Source organism: Sinocyclocheilus anshuiensis, unplaced genomic scaffold (genome assembly GCF_001515605.1).
Source record: "Sinocyclocheilus anshuiensis isolate Anshui unplaced genomic scaffold, SAMN03320099.WGS_v1.1 scaffold3226, whole genome shotgun sequence".
Taxonomy (NCBI): domain Eukaryota; kingdom Metazoa; phylum Chordata; class Actinopteri; order Cypriniformes; family Cyprinidae; genus Sinocyclocheilus; species Sinocyclocheilus anshuiensis.
Genome location: NW_015541053.1, coordinates 68,464 through 94,015, shown reverse-complemented (window position 1 = coordinate 94,015; position 25,552 = coordinate 68,464). Strand labels below are relative to the sequence as shown.

At 37.0% G+C, this 25,552-nt stretch overlaps 3 protein-coding genes across 5 annotated transcripts in view; 2 read left to right on the top strand and 1 right to left on the bottom strand.

Annotated features, from left to right (window-relative positions):
• Nucleotides 1-366, bottom strand: part of LOC107690641 (stonustoxin subunit beta-like) — a 2,021-nt gene extending 1,655 nt beyond the window's left edge. Inside the window, exons 1-2 of the mRNA XM_016489022.1 lie at nucleotides 350-366; nucleotides 121-258 (exon numbers count right to left, since the gene is read on the bottom strand). Of these exons, the coding sequence (XP_016344508.1) occupies nucleotides 121-258; nucleotides 350-366 (155 nt within the window). The remainder of the gene's footprint in view (nucleotides 1-120; nucleotides 259-349) is intronic.
• Nucleotides 367-4,858: 4,492 nt separating this feature from the next.
• On the top strand, nucleotides 4,859-18,643 carry colgalt1b (collagen beta(1-O)galactosyltransferase 1b). Its single transcript, XM_016489015.1, has 12 exons — nucleotides 4,859-5,184; nucleotides 10,032-10,142; nucleotides 11,087-11,204; nucleotides 12,498-12,632; nucleotides 14,068-14,272; nucleotides 14,352-14,471; nucleotides 14,556-14,632; nucleotides 15,266-15,372; nucleotides 15,805-15,937; nucleotides 16,616-16,743; nucleotides 16,818-17,024; nucleotides 17,841-18,643. The coding sequence occupies exons 1-12, from the start codon at nucleotides 4,979-4,981 to the stop codon at nucleotides 18,106-18,108; spliced, it is 1,815 nt and encodes a 604-aa protein (XP_016344501.1). The 5' UTR covers nucleotides 4,859-4,978; the 3' UTR covers nucleotides 18,109-18,643.
• Nucleotides 18,644-21,015: 2,372 nt separating this feature from the next.
• Nucleotides 21,016-24,184, top strand: LOC107690637 (nucleoredoxin-like protein 1). Of its 3 annotated transcripts, none has more exons than XM_016489018.1 (3): nucleotides 21,016-21,262; nucleotides 22,199-22,529; nucleotides 23,642-24,184. In XM_016489018.1, exons 2-3 carry the CDS (start codon nucleotides 22,204-22,206, stop codon nucleotides 24,000-24,002), a joined length of 687 nt encoding a protein of 228 aa, XP_016344504.1. In that variant the 5' UTR covers nucleotides 21,016-21,262; nucleotides 22,199-22,203; the 3' UTR covers nucleotides 24,003-24,184. The 3 variants fall into 3 exon arrangements, with proteins under 3 accessions (XP_016344504.1, XP_016344503.1, XP_016344502.1); XM_016489017.1 differs by having other exon boundaries at nucleotides 21,018-21,262; nucleotides 22,196-22,529; XM_016489016.1 differs by lacking the exon at nucleotides 21,016-21,262 and adding an exon at nucleotides 21,350-21,415.
• The last annotated feature ends 1,368 nt before the right edge of the window (nucleotides 24,185-25,552 follow it).

Sequence of the window (25,552 nt, the reverse complement as noted above, 5' to 3'; positions counted from 1 at the left end):
TGTAAAACCTCATGTTCTTCATTCACTCCTTCTCTCTCTCCCTCTATGATGTAGAGCTGTGTGTAGATCCTGTTCAGGAGGGTCTCTTCTGGTTTGATTCCTTCAAATATGCTCCCGTACTTGTTTTTCATGCTAATTTTTTGCTGGTCTTTGACTCTCTGCAGGTCTCCAGTCTCTAGTGTGTGTTTCTTCAGGGCTATTTCAGTGTTATCCTGATTCATATGTGTCTGATAGTGGGATGTAGAGGACAGTGTAGATCTAAAATGAAAAAGAAAATAGCACCAAATAAGAGAGATTACAATTGGAGACCATGTGAAAATATATATTTTACCAGATATGATTTTGATACCCCTTTTTGAGTTGCATCCTTTAGTAATGCACATTTCATGCACTGTTTTTGGTTTACATGTAGTGTTATTTCTTAAATCATGATGAGTTTCTTAAATCATGATTCATGATTTACAGGGGACATTTTTAGAAAATAAATCTTTTGTGGTCCGAAAAGAAAGGAGGGCATATAGCATTAGAAGAGCACCAGGGTGAGTAAATGATGACTTAGTTTTTGGGTGAACAGTGGGAGACAGCGGAGACAGTGACTTAGGGAGACTGAGAACTTGTTCAGGCTAGAACAGTACAGGATAGAGAAGAGTAAAGGTATAGTAAAGATTACTTTTTTTAATATATATAAAAGCGAGGATGGGTTAACAGGATTCAGTCAAGTGTTTGTGGAAAGATCAATAGATTTTTTTTTAAAAACTGCATGGGATTTGGCTGTTTAGGAAAGTTGAAAAAAAAAACTGTTTTACCTTGGGTCAGAGGTCACTGTTCCTTCATTTAAGTTAGGAGGAAAATCCATTGATGTATCACTCTTTATAGATACACAGCTGGATCCAGCAGATGAAGAGGCAGTGCCCTCATTATCTTTCTTGTTATGGAGACTCATTTTCGAGGCAGTGTCGTCCTAAATAAATAAATAAATACAAAAGATAGTTAAAAACAAAGAAGAAACCGCTTAGATACCTGACAAATAGATATAAAAATAGATGATGTTCTATGAGGGTGAGTAAGTGATGACAGAATTTTAATTTTTGGGAAGACTATCCATTTAATAATATACACCCATAAGTATGCTTGCAATCTGTTGTATAACTGCAGAACAACTGAAGATCAGTGCAGTTTACTTGTAGTTTACTTATAGCGCATTGTAGCACATTTTGGATATTACAGCAAAAGTTTAGTGCAATACAAGTTAAACTCAATACAGCACAACTGCAGTTCAGCCCAGTAGAACAACAGTCGTGCTGTCAAATGAACTCGACTAGCAGCTATACTATGTTCCTGTTCAGTGTTTATGTGTGTGATGGTTTGATTTACACTTCATTTGACTTATGTTTTTGACTTATGTATTTCAAACATCTGGTTGCTGCTGTTCACGTTTTTTTTTTTATTCAGGCACATTCAGGTAATCATTTGTTAATTTGTTTAATGCTTGTTACAGCAGGAACGTGCAATCCGAACACAACATAGTTTCACAACAGTCTACAAAAGCTTAGTACTTTTAGTAGTTCAAGTACTGATGTGGAAATTTGAATGCAGTACAAGTGCAGTACTCAGCGATGATTGTGTACTTTACTCAGTGTATCACACTCGCATATCAGTTAAAAGCAGAAGTTAGATTGACAACTATGGCACTTTTCATTTTCTTGCGTTTGTGCAACCGAATGAATAACCACTGGTTTGTTGATTGTTTCTGATTATTACACATACAAAAACGGCACTTCAAAAAAAAACAACAGTTCAGCCCAGTAGAACAACAGTCGTGCTGTCAAATGAACTCGACTAGCAGCTATACTATGTTCCTGTTCAGTGTTTATGTGTGTGATGGTTTGATTTACACTTCATTTGACTTATGTTTTTGACTTATGTATTTCAAACATCTGGTTGCTGCTGTTCACGTTTTTTTTTTTATTCAGGCACATTCAGGTAATCATTTGTTAATTTGTTTAATGCTTGTTACAGCAGGAACGTGCAATCCGAACACAACATAGTTTCACAACAGTCTACAAAAGCTTAGTACTTTTAGTAGTTCAAGTACTGATGTGGAAATTTGAATGCAGTACAAGTGCAGTACTCAGCGATGATTGTGTACTTTACTCAGTGTATCACACTCGCATATCAGTTAAAAGCAGAAGTTAGATTGACAACTATGGCACTTTTCATTTTCTTGCGTTTGTGCAACAGAATGAATAACCACTGGTTTGTTGATTGTTTCTGATTATTACACATACAAAAACGGCACTTCAAAAAAAAAACAACAACAACACTTTATTGTTTTGTAAACATCACAGGATCTACACATTACAGAATATAAAACAATTACCCACAGCAACTTTCAGTTTGTTTATTTGTTTGTTACATAGGCTATGCCGGCGTAAATCTGAATATATCAGAAATAATTTACCAAAGCACTTCACACAACAACGTTACTGCCATTTTGGTCAGAGCTGTTAAACCTTCAAAATATAGTGTTACAGTATTGAAATCCCATGTACTGAAAAGTAAAAATCTCAAATAGCAGCTGACTTTATATGACTGCATGGTTACATTAATAATAAGTGTATAACTTACCACACAATATGCAGCCGTTTTAATACCTGAGATGGCGTCTCTTCTTTTCCTCCTTTTCTACTTTCGTTTCTAGTCACCTGTTTAAAGGTGAGTCTTGTTTTCCTTTAACTCCACTCAAATGAAAAGAGTGCTCCCTCTAGTGGCGCAGAGCTTTATTACATTCTCCTCCTTTTTATGTCAGTGGTTCCCGAACTTTTGTTCTTGAAGCCGCACTCAGAGACGCCTTTATGTTGTTTGGTTATTTAAGAAATTCATAATAATAATTAAAAAAGCAAGATACCCAAGATAATGCATGGTTAATTTACAAAAAAGAGTTCAACAAAGTACAACATTACTTATACAAAGTAAAAAAAAAAATTAAAAAAAAAGAGTCATTAAGTTTAATTATTTATGGACCTTATTCAAAAAATCCGGCATTTTTAACATCCATTCTCTTTAATATTCAAAAGACTGACTGTTCTTATTGAAAGTGGTTTATTTAAGAAAATAGTATATTTTATACAATTAAAAAAATAAGACATTATGCTTATTTTGTTCCGTCACAAGCATATGCTAACTTAATCACATGTAAGAAAATTGTTTAAGAGTTTTAGAACATTTCCTTCATTTCATCTAAGTCCAACGCCAGAAAACAAATGATTTAATATGAAATTATTTAATACTGAAACATTTAATATGTGTCTAATATATGCAAGATATGGTTACTTTATCTATTAAATAGAGCAGACAATCAACCTGCTGTCTTGAATCTATCATTTGGAAGCTTTGCTAATATTTATTCAACTTTATTTGACACATTAGTTTTGTATCTGACTGTGTTAACCCATATTAACTGCACCCAGATATAGAATTAGCTAATTAATCCAAAATAATTCCTTTTATTTTCTCAGTTCTGTAACTGGTTATGACTCAAGGTAATACATATGATTATTATTTCTGAAGTGCATCAGCAGACAGAAGTGTTATACTGTTAAATTATCACTGTCCGATGTATAACTTGGTTCATTATGTCAATAAAAAGCTTTGTAGTAGCTATTATTACAGTTGGTTCCCAGAGTAGTGCTAAAAACAACGATGAGTTCCAAACAGTTTAGTACTCAGTATATCAGATGATACATTACATCATTGCTTGAATCTAACTGTAGTGTTCAGGAATCTGTATACATCCCCATCACGTCTGAGACCCCAGAAGAGTGCCTAGAAAAGCGCTATATAAATGTAATGAATTAATTAATATAGCCTACCTGTACACCAGGGGGCGCTCTCAGATTCACATTCAAATCAAAATGCAAAATCTTGGGGAAAAAATGTACGTGCTGGCAACGTATTAGAGGCATTCTATATAAACACACACATAATTTTGAATTATTTTCCATTTTTTTTTACCATAAAAAATTAAATTATCAGTAAAAATTAAAATGTCAACAGGTTTGTGTGATAGTTAGGATGATGTAAAGCGCTTTGAGTGCCTAGAAAAGCGCTATATAAATGTAATGAATTAATTAATATAGCCTACCTGTACACCAGGGGGCGCTCTCAGATTCACATTCAAATCAAAATGCGAAATATTGGGGAAAAAATGTACATGCTGGCAACGTATTAGAGGCATTCTATATAAACACACACATAATTTTGAATTCTTTTCCATTTTTTTTTTACCATAAAAAATTAAATTATCAGCAAAAATTAAAATGTCAACAGGTTTGTGTGATAGTTAGGATGAACGGTAGGGTTATCATTTTTAATTGTATATTATATTAGTCATTTCCGTATCATATTATACATTGCCCTTAAATATAAACAAAAGATAGTAGTGGTATTGTGGTATAAAATTAGTAAGCCTATTGTAGCTGGTTTAGAGTCGATATTTCTATAACTGTTACCAGCAGATGTCCTCAGTGAGCGCTTTAAAACCGTGAACTGGTTCTCTTTGTGTTTCAGGAAGCACCGTTTGTCCCACTGCCGTATATTCCCTCCACTATTCTAATCTATAGCTATTGTCTATTTGTCCCGTATGTAAGTGTATGTTTGCCACGCCCACTAACTTTCTGGCAGATTCTAACGCAGCTGCTTTTCTTAAAGGGGCCGCGACATTAAAGGCGAGCAGTCCAGCTTGTAGAGTTTAATTACCGTATATTATAATCTCGCTGTCATTTACCAGATGATTGAGAGCACTGGATTCTTCTGACTTTTTCTGTACCACATTCTTTCTCTTTTTATTAAGAAGCCCTTCCCTTTAAATCTCCTCCAGGGGCCACCCAGAGTCGCCCCGTATTTCTGTCGGTTGGCAATAAATCGCCGATGGTCACTGTTCGATCAGTCTCGCTGTTCCGCTTCTCGTCCTCCGGCTATGTATCTGCTGTGTTTCTTTTCCCTGCTGCTGTGGAGCGGTCCGGCGCGCAGCTATTTCCCGGAGGAGCGCTGGAGCCCGGAGTCCGCGCTGCTCGCGCCGCGGGTGCTGCTCGCGCTGGTGTGCCGCAACTCAGCGCACTCTCTGCCGCACGTCCTCGGTGCCATCGACCGCCTCAACTACCCCAAAGACCGCATGGCTGTATGGTGAGTCCCGGCGGATTGGATTATTGGGCGTTATTTATCAGAACTGATGTTCTGCGCAGTTGCGCGTCTGACAGATGCTGACTGATGCGTTGCGCGTTAACTGTAATACAGTGACTGCAGACTTTCTGCAAATGCAGCGAGTGAACGTAAACAGCAGAGAGGCGTGTGTGTGTGTGTGTGTGTGTGTGTTGAGAGAGCTAACAAACAGCTGCTGTGCTTGCGCGAGGTTTTGGAGATGATGTGTGATTTATCTCTGTTTGGAAACGAGAGCAGGATAGTTGTGTCTTTTCTCCTGCTGTGTCCTGTGTGCGTGGAGGGGAAATGAGCGAGTTTAGACGTGTCCAGGGCACACAGACACCCCCTTCATTCCCCTCGATCAGCTCTGCCCCCCTTTCTTCCACTCATGCCGATGCAATCAGCCGACGTGTCTTTCTAGCCGCGCTCGTGAATGCGTGTTGCGCGCGCTGATGGAATTTGTGAGAAAACAACACATGCATGGGTTTCCTGCATGAATGAGTCTGTGAGCTGAAAACAAAGCCATCCCCGCGGCGACAGCGAGAGGCTTCTGAGAGAGACTTCGAGCTCATGAAATATGCAAGTCATCAAAGTAGGGAAGACATCCATGGTGTAGTGAACTACATATTGTTGATCTCTAATAATGTAGAGCATAACTCCATACTTATCAAACACTTTGATCTTTATTATTTATAATAATCAACAAATTCCCTCAGCGAGTACTATTTATTCTAACTTTTTCAACATTTATTTTCAGACTCGAAATCCATTAGAGAAGCAATACATTGAAAATGCAAAACACAAAACAATACACTTTAAAAAGACAGTTATACCAATATTGGATATATACCAAGTGACTGGTATCGTATCACAGTAAGCCTGGGATTTGCGACACTTTAGTATTCTTCTGACACTTATGAAAAACTTTTTCATTTGATAAAATATAACACCAAGTGAAAAAATGCAAAAAGAAGTTTGGTTTTACATGATAAAACAATACATAGGCTACTGTTTGAAGCGAAGACAATGTATTTATGGATTGTCAAAGCACAATACAGACATGTTTCAACATTTTCCCATTCAGTGTTAGTGTAATGCATTACTAAGTAATTATTTACTGTAATTTAATTACTTCTTCTTTGGAAAAAGTAAGGGATTACTCTTATTTTTTTCTGTAATTTAATTAGTTACTTCTGGTGTAAATGCATTCAATGCTAGAACAATATAAAACAATTTAACATGGAATTGTAATGTCTAATGTTCTAATATTAAAATGCGGTGTAAGTAATGGTACAATGTATGTTTTAATGCAACCTTCTCCCTTTAAATACTTTGGTCAGTTCAAGAATAATATATGCAATTTAATATTTATTTTAAAGAATTAACAGAGCAGATTCTTGTCTATCCACAGACTGGCGTGAAGCCGCTGCATGTAAAACATTTCTGACATCGTATCATCTTCGTTTCAGTCAGTTCAAAAGAGTCACAGCAGGCATTCAGAACTGAAGCATTTCTCTCAGCGTGTGGTTAACAACTGAAACCGAACCGCCGGGGTTTGTGTCGCTGCCACAAACAGACCAGAACGAAACCACATGTGGTCCGAGACGCCCAGAAGCCATTTGGGCGGGTTCAGTGCTCGTTAGCGCTTTAGCAAACTGAAACTGAACTGTATTTAAAAAAGTCTTTGATGAACAGACGAACGTGTTTGCAGATCTGAGCATCAGCACACGCACATGAAATGCCATATAATCTAAAGCTGTGTTACAGGCATAAACTCAAACTACACTGAAGAGAGACGATGCTCTAACCATAGCATTAGGGATATGCCGGTATCAGATTTTCATGTTGCGATTAATTGCTCATGACATGGTTTTATGTTTACGCGGCGCGATGCAACGCAACGCGTAAAAAGACAGTATAAGTCATTATAATCCTGTATAATATAATAATATATAATCCTGTATATAATGTGTTCCTGTGGCTCAGTGGTAGAGCATTGTGTTAGCAGCGCAAAGGAAATCGCTGCGTTTCAGAAAGGCGGGGCATAGAGGAGCAACAATTATGTACATTATGTGGAAATGTTTTTTTTTTTTTTTTAACCTTAAACTGCATAAACACATTTCATTACACCAAATACACAAAATAATGTTATTTTTTAGCAACATCATATGACCCCTTTAATGTGAGCGCGGCAGTTTGGCGTGTGATTTGGCGCCTTTTTTCTCCTGTGTCTTAATGGCTTTAATTATCGAATGAGCGCTTTCGTTTGATGACTCTCTATGAATCAGGCAGCCACATTACAGATGTGATTTTACACCCACAGATGTTTAATATATATAATTATAACATAAACACTACCGTTTAAAGTTTTGGGGTCGGTATATATTTATATTTCTGAAAGAAGTATATGCTTATCAAGGCTGCCTTTATTTGATCAAAAATAGTAAAAACAGTAATATTATGAAATATTATTACTATTTTAAATAGCTGTTTTCAATGTGAATATCTGTTAAAGTGTAATTGATTTCTGTGATCAAAGCTGAATTTTCAGCATCAAACTTTTGAATATATATACCATAGTATTGTATATAATATAATCTATCATATAGTTATTTTTGTTGGAAGGTTAAATAAAATAAATGTTTGTTCTGCATGTAATTTATCGTTTTGGATGCAAACCAAAAGATCACTATTAACGAAACAATTATTTGTTTCTGAAGTTTCCAGTGTTGCTTCAGATCTCTAAACCTAATTATGAGCACTACAACGGGGCTAAAGGCCCACCTTAAGAAAAAAATGTACCATTCACTGTGCCTAAAATGTATAATTGCAGAAAAAATATATATGTTGTATTGAACATTAATGGAGCAACAGATTTTGTGTGAAAATAAATAATTCAAGTTGTTTATTTTGTTTAAAAATCTTATAAATGTATGAGGTGGCAAGGTATTGATACAAATACTTCAGCTAAAATAATGTTTTTTAAATAATGTCTAAGTTAATACTTGTTTAAAACAATCACTTTAGCAAAGTTTGTACTATGTTCTGCTTATTTTGAAAAATAAAATAAATGTTTTTTTTCAATAAATATACTGTCATTAAAATATGTTAATATAAAAAATATATTTTAAAATACAGAAACAAAATCGTTTTAATAAGTAAAGATTCTGAAAGTATTGAAGTAGATACAATAATAATTGAATATACATTTACAGTAGTAACAACAAACATTTTATTATATGATATGATTAATATCATGTTTTTAAATATGATGGTTCTAAACATGGTGATTATCTCTAATATGGACACCCAACATAATATATGATATTTACCATCTGAATCTAACCATGTCATGTCAAGAAATGGAAAAGTCAGGCATCTATTAATTATCATGTTATTTATTGTGCGCCTTTAGCCCCGACAGCAGGGGTGCTTTTTTACCCCAAATATCATACTTTTACATATTATTTCGTTATTTAAAAACTGTCGCTTTAATTATCTTAAACAAAGCTGAAAATCATAAAGAAGACCTTTGTCTCAAAATATATGCATTCATTTTAGGGATTCTCATTTGCTACTTAAATCTACAACATTTTAAAACACATAAAATATTAGATCAAGTAAGCACAGAATCATCTTTGTGCTGCTGCGTGCGATCGCGTCAAAGATAAGACAAATATACACGTGCATCTTGAAACGTGGGTGTGTTGGAAAGTGCCACGCCACGTTTTTGTGCCATCTAGTGGTTTAGATGAAAATAATGTCAAAGGCGCCTTTTACCCCGGAGTGCCTTTAGCCCCGTTGTACCCTACTAGTAATGTTTCTCTTCTCTTCAAGTTTAGCGTGTATACTGGAAGCATTCAGAGCTGCAGATCATCAAACAATCCTGATGGAGATGGACGTGTGTGACTGGAAAAAAAGAGGAATGGAATTTGCCTGAGGAACATACATAAGCTTGTGTGTGTGTGTGTGTGTGTGTGTGTGTGTGAGATATGAGATTGTGCACCTGGAAACTGTATGTTCACAGCAAAAAACCTGGTCTCCAGCAGACGGCCTGCATGATTTCTGTGATAAATCAATCAGATTACTTTTTCAAGTAACTAGTAAAGTAATGGTGCATTACTTTTAAATTTACAACAAAATGTCTGAGTTACTTTTTCAAATAAGTAATGCAAGTTACTCTGTTTTTCCATTGATCGACTGACATTTCTCCTGTCACCACTCCGAGAGAAACAGAGGCGCTTCCTTCATCCTGAGGTTTATTCGTTTCACTTTGGGTGTGAGAGGGCCTTTACAGTTGCCAAAAATATAACTTTTGGGGTTTTTGTTATTAAAAATAAATAAACAAGCCCAGCCCAGGTGACAAAAAGTAATGCAAAAGTAAAGTAATGCATTACCTTCCATAAACTAAGTAACGCAATTAGTTGCCTTATGGAGTAACACTGCAATGCATTACTTTTAAAAGTAACTTTCCCCAACACTGGTGACTGTGTGAGTGAATTTGACTAATTTAACACATTTTGAAAGTGTACTGCAGTATGTAGCAGCTGTCCGTCTGTCTGTGAAGGTCTGTGGTTCTCATGCGGTCGTTCTGCAGCCAAACGCTAAAGACAAGCTTGGTTTTCCAGAGGTCGTGTAGTGATGTTAAATATGGGGTGATTTTACAGCGCTGCACATGAGAGCAAACTCAACATTCAGCAAGAAAAGCAAAATGAAAAAGCTCTAATTATAGTCATTTGCTTTCTATTCTGTCATTCATGTTTGGAGGAGCGGCCGTCTTTTATGTCTATTTCAGACGTTGAACTGTTTTCAGATGATCTCTCTGTCCTCAGGGTGGCCACAGATCATAATTCAGACAACACCAGCGCGATCCTGCGCGAATGGCTGATAAACGTCCAGCACTTCTATCATTATGTGGAGTGGAGACCTCAGGAGGAGCCCAGGTGAGACGGACCTTAAACTGCATCTGAACCCAAAGCTGAACACAAACTAAAGATTCACACACACACACACACACACACACGTTTTCTGTGATGCAATCAGTGTCTGCGCTATTTTTAGTAAATATCAATATTCTACCGACCTCAAAATACACTGAATTGTTTATTTTATTTTAAATTATTTATTTTTCCTTACATCTTAAAAATGTCTGACCGAACTCTTATTGTATCATTCTTTTCAAAAAAGTTTTTAAATAAATTTTTCAAGGTAAAACATTATATATATATATATATAACTAGCTTTAGGAGCCCAGGTGAGACGGACCTTAAACTGCATCTGAACCCAAAGCTGAACACAAACTAAAGATTCACACACACACACACACACACACACGTTTTCTGTGATGCAATCAGTGTCTGCGCTATTTTTAGTAAATATCAATATTCTACCGACCTCAAAATACACTGAATTGTTTATTTTATTTTAAATTATTTATTTTTCCTTACATCTTAAAAATGTCTGACCGAACTCTTATTGTATCATTATTTTCAAAAAAGTTTTTAAATAAATTTTTCAAGGTAAAACATTATATATATATATATAACTAGCTTTATTTTAGTGTTATATTCTATTATAGTTTTTGTTAATATTTTGAATTTTATCTGTATTTTTATAGTTTCTGCTTTTTATGTCTATATATTTATAAATCAGATAGATAGATTTTTTTAACAAATATCATGGATCATGTTTGTAGGGAAGTCACACCACATGGTATTTTATTTAGTGCATTTAAGTCATTTTATGTATCAGTTGTATTTTAATGTTTAAATTGAATTTGAATTAATTGGTAGGACAAAAAAAATCAGTCCATCACACTAAAGATTGACCTCGGACTGTGTCTGAAAGGTTTGTGTCTCATGCATGTATTTGTCTGTGTGTTTCTCAGCGTCTACGAGGACGAGAGCGGCCCGAAGCACTGGACGAGCCTGCGGTACGAGCACGTGATGAAGCTGCGTCAGGCGGCCCTCGACACGGCGCGGGAGATGTGGGCCGACTACCTTCTGGTACATCGTCTGAGACGAGTCTCTTTACCCTTCACTGAACTGTAACGCAGATAATGTGACCAGAACTGTCACACGCTCATTACACTTCACCTCCAGTCTGTAGAGGCCCGTCTGAAGTTAGCAGTGCTGTTCAGTGTTATAGAGTTATTCCTGCTGCTCTGTGATCAGCTCTGTTCCTCAATCCTCTGTCCAGCAGTCGGTTTTGTGTGTGCTTTAGTCGAAGTACTCTGTACCATTATACGATTACACACACTCTCCGCTGGTGAGGAATCAAAACCACTGCCATGTATGAAAGTTAAACATCTTTTCTGGGCAACCACATTGAGTTTTATCTTTGGTAAGCGACATAAATTAAATAAGGGTTTTTTCTAGGCATCTCATGATTCAAACTGCACTGAAAAAAATGGTGTAATTTAATTTTACTCAGACATAGCTTGTAAATTTCACTAATGATTATAAAGAAGCAAAACGACTGAAATAGTATTTTCTTATAAAGCGTTCTCCAATAATTCAATTCAATTCAAGTTTATTTGTATAGCGCTTTTCACGATACAAATTGTTGCAAAGTAGCTTTAGAGAGAATTAAGTTTCTACAATATATTTAGTAGTAGCTTGGAAGAAATGTACGGTAAAATTCAGTTAATAAAGTAATTAACAGCACTATTAACAGCAATGATTATATGTTGCAATCAAACTTGTAGCAAAATTTGGTCATTTATGTTGTTTTTGGTAAATAATAATTTACTAAAAACATTAACTTTGAACATTTTTTTTTTTAATTCTGATTCAGGAGCCAGAATCCAATTTCAAAATAATACAAGTTAATACATTTTAAATGTACTTAATTGCAAGTTACATATAATTATAAAGACATGACATACAGTTTCAATAGAAATGACTTTAAAGTGTATTTTAGTTTGCCATAAATGTTTGTCAGTACATTCAGCAGTGCTTTAACCTTATCTAGTAATTATGAAATGACATATAAAGACGCACTCAAGTCCACTCTAAACTAATACATTGTCATTCAATTGTAAATAACCTGCACTTGAGTGTCAAAACATTACATTCAAATATTCTTTAAAAGTATGTTTCCATAATAAATACTTTTTTTTTTTTTTTATTAAACTGTACTTCTTTTTCACAGGGGAACTGCTGTTAAAGATGACATTTTTGTGGATCGGTTTAAAACAATGCATCATTTTTTTCCCCTCAGATCTAAAATGAAGTGAAGTAATGTGGAGTGTCTTTGAGATGATCAAATGAAACAAACATGACAGACTCTGTTTGCAGATGGTGGACTGTGATAACCTGCTGACCAACCGGGATGTTTTATGGAAGCTGATGCGGGAGAATAAGACGATCGTGGCGCCGATGCTGGAGTCCAGAGCGGCGTACTCAAACTTCTGGTGCGGCATGACGTCTCAGGTGTGTCTCGTCCCGTCACAGCGCCTGGCAGCTCTTTTATCATTCAGACTTCATCATTTCTCAAATGTGCTCTTTAGTTTTTATCATGTTTATTCTTAGTCAAGGTTTAGTCAATGAAAACAGTCGTATTTTAATCACGCTGCATAGTGGTCGAACTGTTAAAGTGACTGTTTTGCGCAAAATTATAATCACGATTGTTGTCATTAGAGAAATGTCTTTTTATGTTTCATCTCAATTATTGCACTTTGACATGAAGCGACAAATGTTTGGGTTTATTACAGTTTGTCACTGAGAAGGTTTGCTCACAGATTTAATGGCAGCAAACCGCGCAAACGGCCTCATGAAGGAACACAGACTGCCTTTATTACACTTTCATTTGAGCAGACTATCGCAATGAAGATCGTCAAACTCCAACATACAAGTTTTCTGGTGTTTTCAGATCATCAGCACCTTTTTCTCAGAGAGATTGTTGCCAGATTGGGAATATTATGGTTGCCAGATTGGGAATATTAAGTAAAACAATCGTTGCCAGATTGGGAATATTATGGTTGCCAGATTGGGAATATTAAGTAAAACAATCGTTGCCAGATTGGGAATATTATGGTTGCCAGATCAGGAATATTAAGTAAAACAATCGTTGCCAGATTGGGAATATTATGGTTGCCAGATCAGGAATATTAAGTAAAACAATTGTTGCCAGATTGGGAATATTAAGTAAAACAATCGTTGCCAGATTGGGAATATTATGGTTGCCAGATCAGGAATATTAAGTAAAACAATTGTTGCCAGATTGGGAATATTAAGTAAAACAATCGTTGCCAGATTGGGAATATTATGGTTGCCAGATCAGGAATATTAAGTAAAACAATTGTTGCCAGATTGGGAATATTAAGTAAAACAATTGTTGCCAGATTGGGAATATCATGGTTGCCAGATTGAGGATTATTAAGTCAAACAATCGTTGCCAGATTTGGAATATTATGGTTGCCAGATCAGGAATATTAAGTAAAATAATTGTTGCCAGATTGGGAATATTAAGTCAAACAGTCGTTGCCAGATTGGGAATATCATGGTTGCCAGATTGGGAATATTAAGTCAAACAATCGTACAATCGTTGCCAGATTGGGAATATTATGGTTGCCAGATCAGGAATATTAAGTAAAACAATTGTTGCCAGATTGGGAATATTAAGTAAAACAATTGTTGCCAGATTGGGAATATCATGGTTGCCAGATTGAGGATTATTAAGTCAAACAATCGTTGCCAGATTTGGAATATTATGGTTGCTGTGGCTGTGGTTAAATTTAGAATGATTTTTAAACTCTATCTTTATTGTTATGGTTATAGATCTTGTTCTTGGTGTGAACGGGCCTTCAGTCATGGAAAAAAAGATCGTCTACATATTTTTGGTTAACGAGCGAGCGTGTGTTTGCAGGGTTATTATAAGCGGACGCCGGCCTACATGCCCATCCGCAGGCAGGAGAGGAAAGGCTGCTTCGCCGTTCCCATGCTCCACTCCACCTTCCTGCTGGATCTGAGGAAGGAGGCGACCCGTGAGCTGGCCTTCTTCCCGCCTCATCCCGACTACAGCTGGGCCTTCGACGACATCATCATCTTCGCCTTCTCCGCGCGGATGGCAGGTGCGTCTCAGATCGAGGAGACTGCATTCGGTTATCATGTGCGCTGCTTTTGCGTGAATTTTAACATGGTTTCCCGCAGAGGTTCAGATGTACATCTGCAACAGAGAGACTTATGGGTATCTCCCCGTGCCCCTGCGCTCCCATAATACCTTGCAGGACGAGGCGGACAGTTTTCTGCACTCGCTGCTGGAGGTTATGAGTGAGTCACATGACCGGTCACATGTTTTCGCTTAAGGAGCGTAACGAAATGTCCTTCATCGTTCTGAATGTGTTTTGTCTGCAGTGCGCAGTCCTCCATCAGAGTCGTCTGTGTATCTCTCTCTTCCTCCTAAACAGCCTGATAAAATGGGCTTAGATGAGGTCAGGATGTCACATTAATGCCACACTATTTTATTTTGCTTTATAGTATTTTTATTATACTTCATACTTTTTATATTTCATATTTTATCATTTTATATTGTAGAATTTTTTATAAATTTTATATTTTGTTATTTAATGAAATAGTATAAAATAAAACAGTGTAATATAGCATTTTACATTCATATTAAATATTTATTAAGCATTAAATATTTTATTAACTAATATTAAACATTAAATATTTATTTGTGTTTGTTTTATTTCATTTTATAATATAATTGTAATAATTTTATATTTATTTTTTAGTTTTTTTATTTTGTATATTTTATTTAATATTAATTGTTATATTTTATTGTTTTTAAATATCATATTACATCATTTTATGAAATGTTACAAAATATTTTAATGCTTAAAGAGTTTTTTATATTATTTGTTGTATTATCTTATTTTGTATTATATTATATTATATATTATTAGATTTTTATGTTATATTATTGTGCTGTATTACTTTATTATTGACATTGTGTATTATCATATTATTAATACATTACATATTTATTTTCATATTATTTTATAAAGCCGTATAATATATTATTATTATTATATATTCATCAGTCGTATGATATGTATGTCCAGGTGTTTATGATAAACCTGCTGAGGCGTTCGGACCGCAGAGAGCGCATGCTGAGGACTCTGTACGAACAAGAGATCGCGTGCAAGATCATCGCAGCTGTAGATGGCAAGTACGTCTCAAACACACACAAACAGATCGCGTTCACATGCAAACATGAGCTTCCCATAATCCTGTCTGTCTCACCTGTCGCATACAGACCATCTGACCCGTGTGTGTGTGTGTGTGTGTTTCAGGGCTTTTCATATTATTTTATAAAGCCGTATAATATATTATTATTATTATATATTCATCAGTCGTATGGTATGTATGTCCAGGTGTTTATGATAAACCTGCTGAGGCGTTCGGACCGCAGAGAGCGCATGCTGAGGACTCTGTACGAACAAGAGATCGCGTGCAAGATCATCGCAGCTGTAGATGGCAAGTACGTCTCAAACACACACAAACAGATCGCGTTCACATGCAAACATGAGCTTCCCATAATCCTGTCTGTCTCACCTGTCGCATACAGACCATCTGACCCGTGTGTGTGTGTGTGTTTCAGGGCGCTGAACACCAGTCAGATCGAGGCGCTGGGGATCCAGATGATGCCCGGATACAGCGACCCGTATCACGGCCGGCCGCTCACTAAAGGAGAGCTGGGCTGCTTTCTGTCACACTTCAACATCTGGACAGAGGTGAGAGAGAGAGAGAGAGAGAGAGAGAGATGAAGTGTTTTACTAATACCACAGCAAAAATAAATCCTTTTGTCTATATTCCTTTATTAAAAATGTAAATATTATTTAATTGAAACAGTGTTGCCTTCAAGTGTTTCTCAATTAAGTAAACATGTTTTTTCAAGTATATATACAAGATTAGTAAATACTCATAATAAAATGTAAATAGTCAATGATAAAATGACAACAAAACAGACACAAACAAGGAAAGTGCTTGAAGTTAAACATATTCATCAAGTAAATGCATTAAGATAATAAAATAATCTAATTTTTTTGAAAATAATATTTATAATGTATATTTTAAAGAAAATAATATAAAAAGTGTTTTAAATGTTTATGTATATTTTTTTTTATAAAATATAAAATAACTGCTCTTTATAATGAAATATGTGAATTATAAGTGTTTTCTTTTTAGAAAATATTTTAAATGTATTTTTCTCTAAAATAATATTTTTTATAATATCTTATGGCAATGTGTTTACTCAATGTTTTCCTATTTTTAGAAAAAAATAACCAAATAAAGGTATACAGAAACCGGAGGCAGGAACAGAGGGAAACCAAAACAAAAACAGAACATAAACGTGACACCTACATTACGGCAATGTGTTTACTCAGTATGTGCGTGGTTCTGTGTGTTAGATTGTGGATCGAGGGCTGAAGGCATCTCTGGTGATCGAGGACGACCTGCGCTTTGAGGTTTTCTTTAAGCGTCGTCTGCAGAATCTGATGCATGAGATCGAGTCTCAGCGGCTGGACTGGGACTTGATGTAAGTGAAGCAGTCTGTATGTGCTCGGCGTCCTCTGCTGGACTCCTGACTCCAGCTGTTCGTCTCTGTCTCAGTTACATCGGCCGGAAGCGCATGCAGGTGGACCGACCGGAGAAATCTGTGCCCAGAATACACAACCTGGTGGAGGCGGATTACTCCTACTGGACGCTGGGGTACATGATCTCGCTACGCGGCGCTCAGAAGCTGCTGCGGGCCGAACCGCTCAGAAACATGCTGCCGGTGGATGAGTTTCTGCCCGTCATGTACAACAAACACCCCATGTGAGAGATTTATCGCCTCATGTAGCCGTATCATTATCCCCTAGTGTTCAGATTGTCTGATTATATCTGTAGTTCCATATATTGTTTTATTCTTCTGATCAGATACAAAAATAGTTCATTCTTTGCTGTGGTGTAAAAGAGTTTTCTTTGCATCTTACAAAGAGCAGTGATTAAAAAAAAAAAGTCTCATATGACCCATCAGACAACACAGAATCTAATAAAACATCTCTAAAATCACATGACAAACCTAAAGATCACGTAAAAAATGTTTCAGTGAAATTAGAACATGTACATGTAATAATTTTTATATTAGTTATATTAAAATTCTTATAAAATTAAATAAACAAGTTCATAATAATAGAAATAAAAATTTCAGTGTAAAACAAAATAAAGGATTTAGTTTGCTAAAAAATATCATTATTTTTATTAATGGTGGTGATAATAAAAATAATGAATTAAAGCATAATGTTATAAATATTATAAATAATATTAATAATAATACATTTAAAATATTATAATGATGTTTAACAATTGTTTTATTATTAACAATAATAATAATATAAAACATGATTATGAATAATAAAAAAAATATTATTTTGTTGATTAATCATTATTGTTATTATTATTATTATTATTAATAAATAATTCATTTTAAGGAAGAAACCATTATTTAATTGAGTCTGTTTATATGATGGATCAGTTTGTCTCGCTGTCATTCATTCTGTTTTCTTCAATGCATGTTGTTTCACTGTATTAGTTATTCTTATATTTATATATCAACACCATAACTGATTGTTTCCATCTCCGTCTGTGCAGCGAGGACTACATGTCTCACTTCAAGCGGCGGGACCTGCGAGCGTTTTCGGCCGAGCCGCTGCTGGTTTACCCCACGCACTACACGGGCGACGCTGGCTACATCAGCGACACGGAGACCTCCAGCGTCTGGGACAATGAGACGGTCCGCACTGACTGGGACCGAGCGCGATCACGCAAGAGCCGCGAGCAGGAGGAGCTCAGCAGCGAGGCGCAGAACTCAGACGTGCTGCAGTCTCCGCTGGACAGCACGGCCCGCGACGAGCTCTAGCAGCCGAAAACACTCGAACACAGCGGAGAAACCCTCACAATCACAGCCACCAAAGCTGAGGAGGGTCAGAACTGAGAGGAGCGGACGCTCCGTCACACAGCCGTCAGCGATATTCACTTCACGAGGCACTTCAGATGAGATGGACACCTGTGATCTTCCTGAAATGCTTGAGCGGATGCAGGAACAGTAAATATGACGCTAGTTAGATTTTATTTGTATGAATGAGAATCTCAAGGAGAATCGAGACGATCTGACATGATTGACATGTTCATACTAACAACCTCTATAGAGATGGTTTGGTTTTTGATAGTTTTAACCTGATCTGATGGGTCTAGTAGATGAACGCTTGTCAGGAGTCCTGATCCTTTGCGCTTTATTAAAATTGATGTGATTTTTATCATTTCATTCCTTTATTATTTCACTTTGAACATGATGTAAGTGAGTGTTGACTTTTACTTTGTACATAAAGCTGTTGTTATGCGTCCCAGATTATGCCCGGTTCAGACTACACGATTTTAGCACGATTTTGGCACGATTTGCTTGACGTAGGGTGTCGTGGGGATTCGTAAACGACAATAGGTGTCGGGACGCAAGATTCCATCGTTTCAGCACGTGTAGCGTGTCATAGTGGACGACAACCGATTCCGCGTCTGCGATGCTTCACGACATCACGACAGAAAGACTAGCATGTTTAATTTTTTTTCCGTCGTCCACGACGAGTTCTGTCACATTGGTGACTGTAACTACGTTCGTAGGTCGGGAAGAAGGAGGCGGGAACCGGCGAACATTTGAACAAAACTTTAATAATAAAATAAACATAAAATAGCGCGACAGCCCCTCGCGGACGACTGTCGCGCACAAACAGAACCAAAGCACAAAATAAAATCCAGGCCTGGTCCTCTCTCGTCCAACACTGTCGTCACTCCTCCTTTTATCCTTCCGGAGCTCCTCCGTGGGACTCGAGACCGACCGGCCTCGCTCCGTTCCCACGGCTCTCGTCACAGTGACGTTAACCAATAGCAGCACAGAAGCTCTTTCATACACAGGTTTCAAACATGGCGAAACGAAAGAGAGATGATGGTGTTGCTAGGTGGAATTATGAGATGGAGCAAAGGTTCGTGGAGCTGTGGCAACAGTACTCCTGCCTGTATGATGTGTCATCGAGGGACTACCACGAAAGAACAAAGAAAGAAAAAATGCGGGCGAACTATAGCGGAAGCGCTTCAGCAATGTTTACACTCTTGTTTTCGGAAGTCAGTCGCTAGTTCCGCCTCCTCGATGACATCACGCATGTCGTTAAAGACGGCACGCAATGAATGTTTGGGAAGCAACGTGTAGTCTGACATGTTTCTTGTCCACGACACGACAAGATTTTAGGAGTCAAAATCGTGAAATCTGACACAGTGACTATCGTGACCGACAAAAATATCGTGTAGTCTGAACCCGGCATTAGGATGAGATCGGCATGTTTTTATCTGATAGTTTGCTTGCAGATGACTAATTTATTGCTCGTTCAGCTTGTTCTTGGTCCTCGAGGTCAGCCGACGGATCTGTTACCCGTGATGTGAACCGCACAGAAGTGTTTAACCTTTAGTTTTTATGTTCTTTGTTTTTTTCAGTTGCCTTAAGAGATTTGTATGGGAGAATAGAAACTGATTAAAATGACTCCATTTTGATGCTTGTGTGGCAAACTAATGTTTACATGATGCTTAATGTGCTAACTCAAGAAATGCATAATATTTAGTTAAATGAGTGACATTTTTTTTTTGATCAGTCCTTTCTGTTTCTTTCATCCTGAATGTGCCTTTTATACCAAAGAATAAAGAATGTTTCTTAAAGCCTGATGCCGTAGATTCAGTCTGATTTTAGGAGGCGTCTGCTGTGATATATTGGTGCAGTGAATGGGTGCCGTCAGAATGAGAGTCCAAACAGCTGATAAAAACATCACAATAATCCACAAGTAATCCACAGCACTCCAGTCTAGCAGTTAACATCTGGAGAAGACAAAAGCTGAAACACATCCAGCATTAAGACGTTCCATAATAACGCTTCCTCCAGTGAAAAAGTGCATCTCCTGTTGTCTCTCACATCAAAATCCTCCCACATATTTGTTTAGAGCTGTTTTGGCTTGCTTGATCTGTGCAGATTTCTCTCCTGATTCAGACCAGGCCACTTTTTCACTGGCGGAAGTTAATGGATAGACAGCACATATTTTTGCAAGAAGCAACGGTTTGAAGTTAAAAACGTCTTAATTATTTTTTCTCAACTTTTGTCTTCTCCAGATGTTAACTGATGGACTGGAGTGCTGTGGATTACTTGTGGATTATTGTGATGTTTTTATCAGCTGTTTGGACTCTCATTCTGACGGCACCCATTCACTGCAGAGCATCCATTGCTGAGACACTGATGCAATGCTACATTTCTCCAAATCTGATGAAGAAACAAACTCATCTGTATATTGGATGACCTTAGGGTGAGGACATTTTCAGCAAATTTCCATTTTCAAACTATTGCTTTAAACTGTAAATGGTAAGAGAGTCCTGAGAGCTCACATTCTCACTCAGGTGAAACAAGACAGTCCTCTCTCGCTCTCTCTCTCCCTCTCTCTCTCTCACTATTGGATTAAGGCCTTGGTGTATTTTCAGCCAAGAAGGCTTATGGGATCTCTGATGAACATGGCCATAATCCTTCCAGAGAACAAAACGATTCATTTTTACGATAAAAGAGAAACAAAAATCAGTTCTTGAATCTCAGCCATGCATTTGCATGCTTTGCTTATTATAATTAACTTGAGTAATATTGGCATCTGTCAGATTTAACTGATGGACTCTGATGGTACTTATCTCTCCGTCTCTCACTTTCTCACACCTTCTCTCTCTCTCTCTCTCAATAGGATTATGACAGTGGGTTCATGTAGATTAGGTGGTCTGCTCACTGTGTCCTCAAATCTCTCTGTTTGGAGAGTAGACAAACACTGGCAGAGCGATGTCAGAGACAGTCTGGTGTCGGTTTAACCCTGTAATCACCGTGAACGGGGCGTGTGGTGACGGGAAATAACAGCACGGTGAACCTGCAGCTGTGTTGATCTGAACTCATGATCGGTTCGGTTCTGAACAACAGCGATTCTGAGGCCAGCGAGACTCCGTCACTGAAGGTCTGGGAATAACTTCAACTTCAAGAGTTTTGAGTGGTATGTAGATGCAGCTCTACACATGCAGCTGTGTTTTTGCAATGAATTTGTTCATTTCTGGATTTTTGTGTTTTTTGCTGTATTCCCCGAAATACTGTAACTGTCAGTTTCGTCCAGGTTCATTTTAAACAAGATTTCATGCTCAAAATCTGCTAACAAAAATAAGTTAAGAATAGTTTGCTAATGTTCCCATTAATCCATAACATTCAAACATTCATTACGTTCTAAACCTTACATTTTTTAAAAATGTTTTAAAAATGTTTTTCTTGGTGATGCGAACGTTAAAGGAACATTCTATTTTATCATTTTTCAAACAATGTTACTTTTGAATGTTCTCTGAACTTTCTGAAACAAGTAGTAACATTTAAAATATGTTAGACAATCGTCCAACTTAAACGTTTCACAAAAAGACATTACATGGACGACATGTATGCTTTTATGCTAACATTTAACTTTAAAGACCAGATAACTTTTAACAAATGTTCTTTTAATGTTACTGGAAGAACGTTTGTTCGTAACTTCTAGAGGTTTGCCAGAGTGTTAGGGATGTTCTGAGAACATTCTCTGTTGGTTTTAATTGAGGTTTGGTTCAATCCTTCTTGTACTCACAATCTGTGAGTGTTTATGCAGGGCAGATCTACTTTGACCGCCATCTTCTATCTCATTCATTGAACTCAAGATGATCTTTTTTCCAGTTAGCTTGTGTAGAAACTATTAGCCTAGGGATACTGTTCACATACCTTTCCCACTGGAAAATATGTATTTGATTGTGTTGTAGTGTATTAATTACACTAGTTTGTTTGCCATTTTAATTACAAGTTTTGCTATTCCCTTCAACTCCATGCAACTCATTGAAGAATATCATCAAGCATTGATCAGTGCATGTTCTCTCTTCAGAAGCTGTCATGGTGGACCTGTTCCTGGGGAAGGTTCTGGTGAAGAACAATAAAGACAGAGACGAGCTGGACACGGAGCGTGAGATCGTCCTGCGGCTCCAGAACCGCATCCTCATGCTGTTCTTCGGCTCCGGCGAGTGCGAGAAGTGCCAGGAGTTCGCGCCGACGCTCAAAGACTTCTACAAGAAGCTCACGGACGAGTTCTACGTGGAGCGATCGGCTCAGCTGGTCCTGCTGTACGTCTCGCTGGACTCCTCCGAGGACCAGCAGGAGAAGTTCCTGAAGGAGCTGCCCAAACGCTGCCTGTTCCTGGCCTACGAGGACCCCTACAGACAGTACGTACCATTTTTGTTCAGAAAAGCATGCCAAAAAATTTGAGTATGACAGTTTCTAGTACAGTGCTTGAGCACACTTTGACGGGGTCTGACTTAAATATGACAAAAGATTTAAATTGAACTAGGATTCCCACTCAAGAACTTTTCATTTTATTTTACAGTTCTGTTCTGCATGTAAATATTATGTACTGTACTTACTATAGTAATTCAAATAACTGGGAAATAAGTAGATACTAACCATGATCCAGTGATATTTTAATATTGCTTATTTACTGTTATAGCTTCTATTTTAATCTTAAGTAAAATTTGTAGTAAATTTTCTTCATTTTTCTTAATGTTTAGCTTTGCTTTTTTCATTTTATTTCAATATTAGTTTTTATTTATTTTATTTCAAGTAATTTTAGTGCTAAAACATTTTTTTAATTTTAGATTTTATTTCAGCTTTAATTCAATCATTAACATAACACATACTTATTAATAATATGTGACCCTGGAGCACAAAACCAGTGCTAAGGGTATTTTTTTTTTTAATTGAGATTTAAACATGATATGAAAGCTGAATAAATAAGCTTTTCATTGATGTATGTTAGGTGTGTATTTTTTAGGATAGGACAATATTTGGCTGAGATACAACTATTTGAAAATCTGGAATCTGAGGGTGCAAAAAAATCTAAATATTGAGAAAATCACGTTTAAAGTTGTCCAAATGAAGTCCATAGCAATGCATGTTACTAATCAAAAATGAAGTTTGGATATATTTACGGTAGGAAATTTACTAAATATCTTCATGGAACATGATCTTTACTTAATATCCTAATGATTTTTGGCATAAAAGAAAAATCGATAATTTTGACCCATACAATGTATTTTTGGCTATTGCTACAAATATACCCCAGCGACTTAAGAATTCTAATGTCTAGCGACCAGATAACCTGGAACCAGTGTTCTTTTAACATTACTGGAAGAGTTTGTTCATTTGGGAGAAAGTCCTGAGAACATTCCCTGTTAGCTGGGTTAGAGTCAAAAAGGCTGAGCATCAGAGTATGTTTCTGAGCCGCTGTGTGTAACCATCAGGAGCTCTGTAGTTTGTGACGTGTTTGTGTGGTTCACAGGGAGCTGAGCGAGATGTTCGAGGTGCAGGATCTGCCCAGGGTGGTGGTTTTGCGTCCGGACTGCTCCGTTCTCACACCCAACGCCGCGGAGGAAATCTGTAAGCTGGGGCAGGACTGCTACCGCAACTGGCAGGAAGGGGCGGAGCTTATCGACAGGAACTTCATGATGAACGAGGAGTTCGACGAGGGCAAAATGCGCAGCATGACCGACCCCATCCGACGAGTCAAATACAAGGTGGAGGAGCAGAAGAAGAAGAAAAAGAAGAAGAAAAAGAAGAAGGACGGGGTGAGTGTGGAGGAAGAGGAGGAGGACGAGGATGGAGATGAAGATGGAAATGATGGAGGAGGAGGTTGGGGCTGAGGTTAGGACTTCTGACGCTCTAATAACTATTAGTGAAATGGACAGAAGCCCCGAGTAAGTGTTGAGTAAACGTCGCTGATCAGGTGAAATAGCAGCGCTGAAAAAAGAAAGATGGATGTCCTGCAGCAGTAGTTCTCAAACCTTTCTCCAAGGACCATCAATGTCCACAATAGGGCTGCACGATTAATCGAATGCGATTGTCATGCGCAATTTGAATAATAATAAGAACTCAGATAAACCGTATATTGCCGTAGTCATGTGTTTATTAGTCACGTTGAATCAATGAAAGCAGTTGAATCTTCTGTTTATTCAGCTGCAGCGATATGCATTTTCTGGGTTTCTTCTGCGAGGCGTATTTGGAGTTTCAGCTTGAGAGCGCCCTCTGGCCTTTGGATGGAGATTTACTGCTGATCACAGAACAGTGCTTCACTGAAAGATACGCATGACAATCGCAGCTACTGTCGAATCGCGATCTCGATTCCATTTCGATTTATCGTGCAGCCCTAATCACAACAATATTTAAAAGCTAATATGTTTCCTCTGGAAAGACCAATGTTTTTTTATTTTACAGAAACTGTGTGAACAGATTAAAATAAGAAACTAAATTATTATAATTCAAATAACTGAATTTCAGGATTCCAAAAGTTATGAGATGAAAGTTCTTAAATTTTCCTGCTTCATCCAATCAATTTCCAGTTATTCATGATTCACTGGATTTGTATTAAAGATAAGATATTGATAAGACATGTTTATCCTTAATATTTGATATTAAGGATTAAAAAAAAATTCTACTTACAATTTCTAACCGATGAAAGAGTTTGTCATAACCAGTAATAAAACGTATGCTCTTCATAAAAATGCCCAATGCGATTTTTAATCATTTAAATTACTTTTCCAGGTCTAGAAATCACACTTTAAAATCGGACTTCCTCATTTATCCACATTTTCTGATAGAATCTGGCACTGTAAAAATTGCCAAGAATTTACAGGATTAAAGATCGTTATTTTACAATAATGTAGTCAGACATTTACTGTGCATGCCGGGTCATTATCTGCCAAATTATGCAAAAGCAATGCAGTTATTAAAATATTGAACTGTGGGAAAACAGCTGTTAAAGGGGTGAACTAAAATAAGAAGTATCATGATTTTTAGTTGTTTTTAAATAACTTTAATTCCTCTTGAGGCCCCTTTTACAGTCGACTGAAGACCACAGGTTGAGAAAAAACAGGACTACAACGGCTGCTCAATGATTGATAACTGAGCTCAATTTCTCAATTCCAGGATCAATTCTCTTCAAATGCATCTGTTTTGTATATTTCCAGGTCATATGTGTACATGCATGATTATACAGTATTACTATAAGGATCTTCAGATGACTGCTGCTACACAAATGTATACACAAATGCTCTTTTCTTTAACATGCATGCTTTTTTATCAACATTTGCATTACTAATAAACTCTGAAATTACAAAGAAAATTGGTCTTGAGCATGTTAACACATGCACGCACGCACGCACGCTCGCTCGCTCGCTCGCTCGCTCACTCACTC